At 42.4% G+C, this 12,435-nt stretch overlaps 1 protein-coding gene across 1 annotated transcript in view; it reads right to left on the reverse strand.

Moving 5' to 3' along the window:
- Positions 1–12,435, reverse strand: part of LOC131573832 (high mobility group protein HMGI-C) — a 109,135-nt gene that overhangs the window by 18,259 nt on the left and 78,441 nt on the right. Inside the window, exon 4 of the mRNA XM_058828108.1 lies at positions 692–724. Within this exon, the coding sequence (XP_058684091.1) occupies positions 692–724 (33 nt within the window). The remainder of the gene's footprint in view (positions 1–691; positions 725–12,435) is intronic.

Here is a 12,435-nt window from a genome sequence, read left to right on the forward strand (position 1 = left end):
TGCAGAGTCCCCAGGCAGTGCAAAGGAGAGTCCCTTTGCAAAATTCAGGCCTTTTTAAGCAGTTAGCTGATTATCACTTTACACAGTTTTAAGGCACAATAGGCCCAAGTCAACCAACCACCACACACTGTGATGTGGGCATGCAGCAGTCACGCAGCACATCGCTCATGTCTCTCTACCCCTATTCCAGCTGAGTCACTCTCCCATAGTTCCCTTCTACTTAGCCTGAGTAGCAGACCTGAGCCATGATTTAACAAGGGTAACAAGGCCCTTATTTTAAAAGGCTTTACCTCTATTTTAGGAAAGCAGAGAGGTGGGTTTTATGCATATGCCCCTCCTTGCTGTAATGCAGTTCCCACCTATCCACATTCAGGACACACAGAGGTATTTATTACATGCTAGACTCACACCACGGAAGTGTGCATATGTTTCTGCATTATCACTGCAAGGTGACCGATGCAGAAAGAGGACAATTCTGAGCAGGCACTGTCCACTGCTTCCTCCTCTCTTTCCCAAGGGCCACTGTATGATGAATTGTTCTGGTGGTTGTGCCCAGCAAGCCAATAGCTGTCCCCCAGCTCATACAATTGATGCATTTCCCTTCTTTCTTTACAGTAAAAGAGGCCAGTTGAAATACTGAAAAAATGTTTCACTTGAAGTAGTCGAAATAATTTTAATTAGTTTTTCTTACCTGAGCAGGCTTCTTTTGAACCACTTGTTGAGGCTGAAAAGCAAAACAAAGGCAAAGTCAGAAACAAAATTAAGTGAGAGCACTTAATTGTGACTTTAAGAGTGCTAGGAAAAATATCTTCAGCAATAGAGATATAACACAGGAAAAGCCCACAGTCAGAAATGGAAAGATGAACATAATCAGCTCTCACACCCAGACTCTCCTATCTACTAGTTTGCTCTGAAGCAGTTCATATTACTGTGGATGAAGAGGAGTATGTTAAGTTTTTACAATTAAAACCAAGGTAAAATCTAATTTAGCATGTTACATCTCTCAGCACTTCTATGGTACTGCTGCCTTATCAGACCATGAGAGTGACTTGATTTTGTAACTAGATTTTGTTGTCTCTGCTGCTGCCCTGTTACGACACTCTCATGTCTCTGTGAGTGGAGTGTCCTGCTGTGGGGAAGATCTCCCCACTCATCATGGGCAGGTCAAAGCTCAGGCAGAGAGGTGAAGGATACATAACCCCATTCCTAAGCCACAGCTTCCCACTTGACTAAAGCCACCCTTGTCAAAATCAAGGAGACTGGGATGGCCAGTGGTTCCAGCCCTTGGAAGTTGTGGTTTGAGACCTTCAGCTGCATGAAGGTGATGCTGTGCTGACCCTTGCAAGCCTATTAGTGTGAATTATGGGGATGCCCATCCTTGGCCAGGTTGGGTGTGTCCACCTGCCTATGCAGGACCTGGTAGTACTACCATGGATTCTCAGCAAGTCTCTCCTGGCTGGTTCCACCCAGGACAGGAAAACACAGTCCTCACATGAGTAAGGAGACCCACCAAAGTGCTGGTGCGCTTCATCTCCACCTGGGAGAAGAGGAGTACCAATTAAGGAACAAATGTAGACATGCTTAAAATACACCAGCATTGCCCAGATGGTGGGATGACCCTTGTGGGTGCTAGCGGCAACACAGAACAATAAGACCACAGATAAAGGATGAAATCCTGACACAGAAAGGACAAAAAGGCTTTTCTTGCTTCAGTGGGACCAAGTTGCTGCCTGCCCCCCTCCCCCAGACATTCTGTTTTTAAAGTCTATGAATTGTACCCAGTGATTTTCTTGCTGCCCTTCCTTCCTGCTTCGTCCTAATCCCAGCCATGATTTTAGTGCCTTGCTTGGGCAGAAGCCAACAGGCATCCCTCTGCACAACCAAAAACCTAATTTTCATGACAGTGTAGTAGGAAATAACTGGAATATTTTTGAATAAGCAATTTAGTGTAACTGGCCTTTCAGAGCAATATTTTAGTGGGAAGGATCAATGAAAATGTAAATTAAATGTAATTGATTAAATTCAGACTGCCCACCACAAGTGTCCCATTTTAACAAGAGATGCTTTGTTTATTTTCAGTCTTTTTCTAACTCAGTGGAATCTGCTCTTGTATTTTTTGATATAACAGGGTCCAAGTTGTGCTCTTAAATAAATATTAGAGGAAAAAAACTATGTGATGACTGGGTCTGTCTTTAAACTTCTGGGTGGACCCTTTCCTTTTCCATTAAATTCCCTTGCAATGGAGAAGCTATTATCAAGGCACACATTTTATTGATGCCTTCTCCAGGTGGACTGCAGGCCCTGAACTCATTAATGGACATTTGCTGCCCTTGAACAAAGGAATGATTTGTTTTAAAGGAATCTCTCATAATTACAGAACTCACTGAGCTCTTCTATAAACTGCCAATAGTGCTTTTTCACTTTCTTTTCTTTTTTTGCCTGTTGATTACACCTGTACATGTGTCTACTCCCAAACCACATGAAATCCACAGACATTTTTAGAGGCTGACTGTTTTCTTCAGCTCAGAAATCCCCATATATTTTTGGCTGTGCACTCTATGTTCATGTGATTCTCACTCACTGTAGCTCAATGAAATCTTCTGAAAGAGCTGCCAACTTACCATATTTTCCATGAATTAGGTCCTGACACTTCAATGAGAGGAAAGACAATGTCTGAAACAAGGCCAGCTCTGGCTTTCTGCCTAGTATGTGTCACAGTAATTCTACCAGCTGCCCTTCTACACAGCAGTTCATACTTTTCAGACCACCCCAAAAGCCCCTTGAATACTTTCAGTGATAGCTGGGGCTTGAGCTGCCAGCATGTTTTCCCAGCCTCTGGCACCCAGTGGCTTTGGACTGGACCTTGAAAGTTTTTTTGCATGCGTTTGTTTTGTTTTGTTATTTTTATGAATGGCTTCCACAGGGGACTCTGACTCCAGTACAACCCTATCCAGCCATTCATAAAAAGCAGAAGGAAAATATTGTACTTTGCCCAGTTGGAAACTGTCTGTGATACTGACCAAGGCTTTCAAGAATTTTAGTCATTCAAGACCTCTTCATGTCGAGAGCTCCTTGGCAGTGCTTGCTTACTGCCGGCTAGGTTTCCACTGGACTTAGGATCTGGAGATCAGCACATGTTATGCTTGCTCCCTTAAATGGAAGAAGTTTAGCTATGCAAGCCCAGAAGCAGGGCTCAGTCCCTCAGCCAGTATTAGTAGCACACACCACTGACACGCTGGGAGCCGTGCCTGCTCATGTCACATTGAGGGCTCCGGCTTGTGGCAGCTGAATCGCTGCAAGTGCCAGTTTTCAAAGGAATTGCTTTTCCTGCTTCAGCCTGGCTGAGTGGGAAAGGTGGCTGGACATATAAATCCAGTAAGGTCCAGTCCTGTGAGTACTAGTGCCTGCTCACTTAGGTCACCCTGAGCAGAAGAACTGAGGTGTTCAGGAATAACAAGAAATTTCCCAAGCACCCCTTTAATCTCTTTAACTGCTGTGAATGTGATGCCTTCAGAACCATTTTGACACACTGTAGATACTAATGCTTCAACTTGCTAAACCTTGTGTTTACTGAGTTAAAAGATCTTTTCAGGACTTTGAAAGTGACACCTCTGATTCACAAGTGCTGCATTTGCATGTTCAATTAACTGGAAAGAAAAGACAATCTGCCTTGGTTATGGAGAACACTGGAACTATAAGATAGCCATGGACAAGAGATGTTAAATAGGTGCTCTGGAGCAAAATAAAGCTGTAAGCTAGAAACAAGAGCTCTGAGCTATTATGTATTTTCCCTGCTAGGAGCCTGCAGAGTAAGATGGTAAGTAGAAGTAAGATGGCAAGAAAAGTAGAACTTCTCCTCTGTCAGAGGTTCTCTCACTTAGCCATCTTAAGAGGGTATTTGTGCAACACAATGCTGTCATGTTTCCTTTTTATCCTAAGTTTGAAAAACAGCTATTGTACACTGCATGTAGATCAGCTGATGTTCCATACACTTGAAAGCAAACTTCAGGGTTTTTTACATCATACGCAAGTACGAGTCAGCACTAGGTGTCTTCTGTAAATAATGTATGATACAGAAAGAACAAGTGACAGTGTTGGAAAAATCCTATGACCAGATCATTTAAACATCTATCAAACAAGAACAAATCTAAAATGCATCAGTACTTCTCTTGCTATGCTTAAAATATTAAGTATCTGAGCTAAGGCAAAAGATAATGATTTAAAACTTGAAGATAATATTCCTAACTTTGAACAGGAAAAATCCCACAAAATGCCTAAGAAGGAGAATACACAAAATTTTGATGGTTTTATTTTTGCTGTAAGTTTTGAGTGCTAAAAGCCCAACTGTTTATCTTCTACACTTCTTCTACTCCCCCTCTGACACACACCCCTCACTTTGTTTTTTTATTTTCAAATTCTGTTACTTTATGTCAATATCATACACATATCCTTACAACTCATACTGGTCAAACAATTTCTTTGCTTTCTATATGAGAACAAAAGAACAGCCTCATGTGATGAGTTCATATTCATCTTGTACCAGCAGTCTAAAGTTGTATCAAATTCAATTAGTCACACTTCTCACTCACAGAAGTCCTTCTTACCCTGTGACTCTTCCTAGTGTTCTAAAGCTAAGGAAGGAAATTGAATGTTCAGGGTAAATCTATATCAACTAGTGTGAGCAATGCTGGAACACATTTTTAATGATTAGAAATAAAAACAGTGGTTTGAATGCAAATCATCCCCCGACTGCTATGCCTGAATCTCCAAGGGTAAGCTGCGCACACATGGTGCTCTTGGATTTTCTGTTCGTGTCTTCCTCTTCAAGCTGAGCATTATGAAGATGTCTGACTGATGCTTCTTGGCAACAGTGACTGTTTTTTTCCAACAGCTTGACGCAGATAAGAGATTTGCATGGAGGTAGCTCTGCTGGGGACACTAAATGGCCATGATGGAAACTAATACCCAGTTAGGATGACATTTATAGTGCTGACAGCTCAGTGTTGTGCAGAGATCATTAAAATAATTTCATAGGTCATCCAAACACTTGTAGTTCTAAATTAAAAGATGAGTAAAACCATGTTTAGTCTTTTTGTCTACATATCCCTGAAAAATCAGGAAGTTCATATTATACCAGTTGAAACCAATATAACCCAAAATAAATCATGTCTTACAAGCAGTTCCATATGACAGCAGAGTAACTACCATTCTGCCCCACAGCTTTAATTGGTTTGAGTCCAGCCTTTCCCTCCCTCTTCCAGCACAGAATGGATACAGTGCTGGGACCAGGGGCCCACACAGCCTGCCAGGAAACCCTCACCTTCCAGCAAAAGCCACTTGCAGCTTCCTGATCCTCAGCAGAAGTCTTCCTGAAATCGCATGAGATGATGTGCCTGCCATTCACTCCTCAGGTCCAGGTATGCTCATGGCTTGCTTTAGTAATAATCCCCCTTTTGAGGCAGCAGCAGAATGCTTTTTTATCCCATCAGTAGTGAGGAGACTTGTGTTTTGGAAGCACAGGTCATGAATTCTCCTGCCTCCATCACACGTTTGCAGTCTACTGGCAACTGTAGTGTCTGTGTATGCACACTGCTGTGGGTCATTAGAATCTAACAGCAAAACCATCTGGCCCTTAGAGTTCAAAAGAGATTTCACAGTTCTCTGTGCAGTCTCATAAATGAGGCTAATAGTAATCTGTGGAGAATTCTGGCAAAATCTGTGCAACTATTCTTTATTTTCTATCCCTCTTGGCATGCCTCTGAGTTTTTAATACAAAGTCAAAGAACTGCAAAAATATTTATTAGCTTTTAAACTGACCTTCCCTGACTGATGCTGGAAAAGTCTGCAACACGTCAGAAGCTACACCAGTTAGTCAATGATAAAGAGTATTTCTATTCTACTTGTCAGGGAGAGTAGAGAGCATCAGTTTTCCAAGTACACAGATTGACTTTTTATAGTTATTTGACTGGCATAAAAAATTTATATTTAATTTGGCAAATTCAAAGCACACTGCTTCAAATGACTCTTTTGACAGTCTTAAAATTCAGGCAGTGGCACATATATCCAGTTAGGTACGTGTCTATCCAATGGAAGTAAAGAAACTGACTTTATCAGGGTTAGGATTTCATAAATTTTGTTTCATTTTTAAATTTGTTTCATAAATTTTGTTTAGGTGTAGAAAGCTACCTTCACTACAATCTGCTTAATTTAGAATGGTTTTACATTCTGAGAGGAATAAAACAGTGAAAGAAATGTATTTAAAAATCCAATTCCGTTTTCTTTTATGCTCATATAATCCATTATTTCTCAGTTGCTTTGACCCAACCTTACTCCCACTCCCATTACAGATCTTGACAAGTACAAATTTAATGGTTAGAACAGGAAGGGAAAACCCATCATTTTTATTCATCTGCTAGCTGAACTGTTAGTTCAAGCTCTACAATATTCCAGTGAGTTTATCAAGGATATAATCAAAATTCAAAGCACAGTAGCTGTTAGTTCAGTGCTCTTCATAGATGTTATTAATTTTTATAATGTTTCAGCTAGTATTAGTTACATTTCCATAAAATACTTAGGGCAGTGCAGCTTATCCATTTAATCCATCCATTTAATGGGCCTTGTATTTGTGTTTTAATACAATAAACAAAGTTTAAATTGGTGTTCTCATCTAAAATCAATACAGCTCATCAGCAGAAGGATCTGCTATTGCTGACTGCTCTTCCTCAGTCACTGCAGCTCTGTGGGGTTTCCCTGTTACCTCATTATCATCTGTCACACACTTGATAAGCTTTCCTGATGCATTTTGCTTAAGTTTAGTTTGGCACCCTCTGCATTTTGCTGCTAAAATATTAAGAAATATTTTCTGTCCTTCTGGATAATTCTAGCACACAGTTCAGCATTGAGGTTTCCTTGATATACACCTAAGGAAACACGAGCTGGCTCTTTTGTCTGGCAAACGTCATGTGTGTCTGTCTATTTATAACTCCCTACACAGACAGACTATTGAGAAAGTCAGAGGGGAGGTTTCAGTCATTCTTAGCTATAGCGCAGAGAAAAAACCTCACATTTTAGTAGACAGAAATATAAGTTATTTGCAAAGAAACCAAGCCCTCATTATTCAGGGATAAACTGATCAGAAACTACTTAGCTTTATGCCTTGCAGACCTGTCCTGACAAATAACTATTGTGCAACTGTTTATCTCCAGACTATCTTGTCTGTTTGGATACAGCAACTCCTGTGTTCATCATGCACTCCTCTTGGCCCATGTGGAAATGATTTTTGGTCACTGCTAAACAGGCTAGATTTGAATTGATGACCTAGAGGTGGAAAGCACTATATCACATTACAATCTGGTTCCAACTTTGTTTTTAGAGTTTTCTCTCTCCTCTTGCTCAGGCACCTCCCACCATACAGACCGAAAATCCAGGGCAGCTTCTGCTGCAGAGGTCATTCCCACTGGAACCACTGCATGGAGCTGATCAGAGCTGCAAAACTGTCAGCAGTGGACTCATCTCAGGGCCCGACTGACAGGAGCTCCCAGATATTCTTGACCTTTGCACTGATCTCCAGTGAAGTTACAGAGTAAATAGCACAGAGAAGCCTCAAACAAGCCAACCTGCTGCAAAATCCACTGCTCTTTGGAAAGTCAACTTTGAACTTCAAGGGTTTTGCTCAAAAGTAACTGTTGTCAGGTAACATTTCCCTTTATGGCCTCTGACGCTCACTCTTCTCAGTTTTAAGGTACAAAGATATCAACTCATTCAGTAACAGTGTCCCTGCATCATTTAGAAAACTGAAATATGTGCAGCCCATTTTCCACAATGTAGGAATGTTTGTAGATACAAACAATCAAATTAATTTCCAGGCCTATGAAAGCTTCTGCTAACAACAGGTCCAAGCCTAGAAACAGGGATGGACGAAGAACTGAAGTGACTGAAAGCAAAAGGCAAACTGCTCTGCTGGGCAGACCTGGGACTACAGCAGTGTCCCAGCAGTATCCGGTGGTAATTCTGTCCCTGGCTATACATCTCCACTGCGGGGATGATGCAATGGCCATGCCACAGCCCAGACCTGAACTTCTTCTTAAGGAGAATAATGATGAAAATACAGAAAATGCACTGCCCTTGGCCCTCAGGCACCTTCATAATTCTGGGAAGGCAGCCATTCAAGCTTGAAGGTTGTGAGATTTGAGCCAAGCAGTCTGTGACCTCCCTTGGGTATTTCCCAGTGGCAGTCTGTGGCATATCTCTTCAGTCTGGCCACATACCACAAGAGCTGCTGCCTTCAGAGATCTATGCTTCTTGCTTTAGTGAGACACATCTCAGCCAGAGAAGGACAGCATCAGAGTAGGCACTATGGGCAGGCAGGTGCAGGAGACTGTGATCAGCCTAGAAAATGTTCAGACTTCACCAACAGGAGAAAACAATCCAGTCCAGGACCTCTGACTGGCTTGTACCTATACCACCTTTCCTCCAGACTGCCTAGAAGGAAGAATCCTGGGTTGTGCTACTTCCTTAACCACATCTGTTACGTGGCAGAGGACAAGAGGGTGAAGGAAAGCAAGCTCCCAGCTGCACCGCACACACCACTGTAGGGCAGTGCTCGAGGCTGTGCTCAGGCACTGTTCAGCTCACTGAGCACAGACACAGCACTAGGCACTTTTAGGAAGAGCTATCTGCCCCCTCATCTGCACAAACTGGGGTAAGGATACAAGGGATCTTAGGAAGCCATTTTTGCACTGTCATTTCTACTCCTTCAGGGATATAAAACATCTTGTACAGAAGTTATGTGGTCAGCCCCAGGCACAGCCCTCAGCTCCTGCAGGAGCTTCCCCTTCCCATTGAACCCACTGCCTCCCTGACCTCCCATTGCCCTCTGATGCTGGGCAGGGTTTTCCTCCAAAGAAAAAGCACACAGGGCAAGGAAGGCAAATCGCCTGTGCCTGGCTGATTTTCTGCAGCTGAGGATCTGGCCTGAGGCATTTCTCTTGAACTTCTTTGTCTGAGCAGATCCATTGGTAGCCACATGGTTGGCTGGGGATGTTTTTGTATGTCTGGGATATACAGATGTCTGATAGCTGTCTGTCTATCGAATAGATTTGATAATTATTACTGCCTCCAGGACACTGACGCTGCTAAGAGTGTCTGTCAGAGTCCAAGCAGAGACTGCTGACATTCTGGCCTAATTTAATAAAGAATTCAGTGTCCAAAATAGAAATATATTTTCCACGTACTTGAAATATACTAGGGGCTTGTTGCAATTAATCCACTTCCTGGATTGATATATTTTAGGATCATTCTCGAGTGTTCATACTCTTATTTTTAAATGGAAATTACATTCATTATGTCCAAAGGCATGATTTCTAGGCCCTTCTTGCAAAACAGAAAAACCCATTCCATTGCATTTCTGTTGTGATTTTACTCATTGACAGCAATTTCATTACATGCATCATTGTGAAATCCATGCAACACAGTAAAGTATTTTAAAAGACAGTAGCAAACAGCTTTTTTGTTTTTTTAGCTAGCTAGAACTCATTCAGTAAATGATTGCAAACTCAACATCTATCATATTGCCAATATCCTACTGCCAACCTCTCAACAGCAGCAGAAATATGAACAGTGTTTGACTACATATGCTTCCCTTGGTCTGAAAGAGAGTGAAAAAAGGGGAAGAGAGGAAGATAGAGATTCTGCTCTTTATAATCCTGGTGTAATTTTGGAGGTGCTCTATTTACATCCCTGAACAAACTCTGAATTTAACCCAGTCTAGGAGAGAAGAATTTGACTGTAATTTTACAGGACAATTACCTGACTGTCTAGATATAGTTACTTAATAGCCTTTTGGAAGCTACATGTGACCTAAAGATCCTATTTGTTGCTTGGATCTAACAATGTGAACATCAAAGGTATGTGTGTAAGGTATGCACGCAAATCCCCTGCAGATTTTTTCATAATAGTACTGAAACCTGACACCACATCAAGAATGCAGTGCCTGGAGCACCCTACAACAGCCCCACTCCCTTGTAAAGCTTAACGTGGTTTCCTCGCTCACAGAGCTCCATCCGCCACTTGGAACGCAGCCTGCTTTTACATGTTAGGCTTGCCAGGGAGGGCTTGCGAACATTCCAGCAAATGCAGGTCGTTTCAGAGACTAGGACTGATGGATATTGATTCTCAGTTCCTGAAAACTCTCCCATAATTTGCTGCTTCTGTTGCTGAAGTGACAAAACCTAATTTTTCATGCTGCAAAAAACATAGCTAAATTCCCTCCTTGAATAAATTCTGCCCTTATTTCCAGAGTCTACTGAAAGAGCTAAATGCTTCCATCTTCCAATTAGTTACACTTTATTGTGCTTGGAACCTCTGTGGTTTGGGACATGCCAAAAATATACCAGTTGGCAATATCTGTGGCTAGGTGGTCCTGGCAGCAGAGGTGAAAGCAGCTTTCTGGATGAAAGAAGGAGAGCTGGCCTCCAAATGCTGCTGTAGTTGGCACAGAGAGGCATACCCTTTCTGGGAATTAGGTGCACTGGTTAGACAGGAGCTTGTTTTGCAGCTGAACATAATCCACCTTGGTGAGATCAGGTATTCTATCAGCACCAGATCACTTACCAGCAGCTGCAAGATCATTCTGGCATTGGCAGCGATGTGGCCAGGGATACTCGGATACTCTAGATATCCACATAGGGGTGATGGTGTGGAGCAAGGTCCTTCTGCTGGTGGTCAGCAGGCTGCTCCCAGGCATCTAAGCATCCCCACATTCTACAGCTGTGACTGCCCAATCACAAGCAAGACTTTTCTCTTGAGAAAAGACCCTGGGAACATGACAGTGTGCCTTAAGGCAAACCTCATGAACACCAGAGGTTGCTGTGAACCCACTGCTCTCCCAGGCCATCCCCATGACCAGCAAAGAGGTCACCAGAGAAGAAAGGACAATTGGAGGAGGGGTGAGGAAACATCAGTACTGGCTGTGCCATCATGCATATACCTAGGACCTTCTGGAAATCTTTGGCTAGTAGGGAACAGTGCTGGGAAGTTTTGGTTGGGTTGCACTTGTTGAAGTTTGGGTTGGGAAAGATGCAAAGGGATGGGATGAAGGAATAAAAAGTGGCAAGAAGAGATGGTAAAAAAGAGTGGTACCAAACACATACCACCTTCTCTGCTTACACACAAATGGGAACAAGGTCTCTGCACTGCCATTTATTTATGTGTAAGGAACTGAGAGGAAAAACAGAAACACATTGTTCATACTTCTTTTTGTCCACCAAGCTCACTAGATGGCTGTATTGTTGTCATACTTTTGGCTTCCTCCATGCTCGTAAAGCATGTGCATTACTTACATATTTTGAGGGTTTTGTGGCATTTTTAAAGAGAGCGGTTGGGAAGTTTGGCTAGAAAGAATCTTCTTAGGTACCAGTGGGCTTTTCAGATTTTAGGATCAGATTTTTGTAGGCTTTATGGTAGTGCTTCATCTTCTCAGATCACAAAAACAGTAAACAGAGATGCCAAAGCCCTAGGACTGCACTGCCCTGGAGAGCAGAGGATTCCACCCCACCTGCAAGGCCAATGACAGAAAGATCTAAAGGAGGATGTGCTCTTCCTGAAGAACTCCAGTTATCTCTCAGCACAGCAATCTGTGCAGGAGAGGGTCTGCTTCAGCTTTGTGGCTAGAGGCACTGGAAACAGGACAGCCAGGATATTCACTGTTCATTACACAAGCACTCCAAAAGGGTGGGGGTCGGTGATGGGATAAGGAGTTGCCCATGCCACTTCACCTTTCATCATCTCTCAGCAACTCTGTCTTCAGGGCTAATTTAGATGCATTTACATAACAAATGTGTAGCCTTTTCAGCCACATTTTTTCACTTTAATTTCTGCCTGCCCCTGCTGACACGTGCCCTTGGCAATTTGTGGTTATTTTCCTCATTTTGCACTGTGGAATTGTCCTCTATTATGTTTTTTTCTTTCATGGATAAGCAAATACATAGCTCATGAAAGTGATATAGTTTAGCTCTATTTTACTTAGCAAATATTGGGGGGGGGGGGGGGGGTATTTTCTTTTTAAAATATTTATTCTCTATTAAAAAGACAATGCTTTGCTGACCATAAACTGGTTTGCACATCCAAACCAGATGATTTCATGAGTCTTCCAGATGCATCATCACAGTTTCAGACAGCTTCCCAACTGACAAGAAAGCCAGAACTCTCATGAGATCTCCACACTGGGATATTGTTAATAAACATTCTGTATCTCAGAGGCAACCCATCCAATAAGTAAGTTCCATATGGCTCTTAGAAGCATCAGTGTCCTCCTTCTCCTCACTCCTAAGTGTGATGGACCCAACTCTTGGGCTGGGATTGGTTGATTGGTCCCTTACAGAGGTACTCAGGGGCTCTATGCTCATCTTTAACTATGACTTAAAACATGATGGCAAA

The sequence above is a fragment of the Poecile atricapillus genome, chromosome Z, assembly GCF_030490865.1.
Source record: "Poecile atricapillus isolate bPoeAtr1 chromosome Z, bPoeAtr1.hap1, whole genome shotgun sequence".
Classification (NCBI taxonomy): Eukaryota; Metazoa; Chordata; class Aves; order Passeriformes; family Paridae; genus Poecile; species Poecile atricapillus.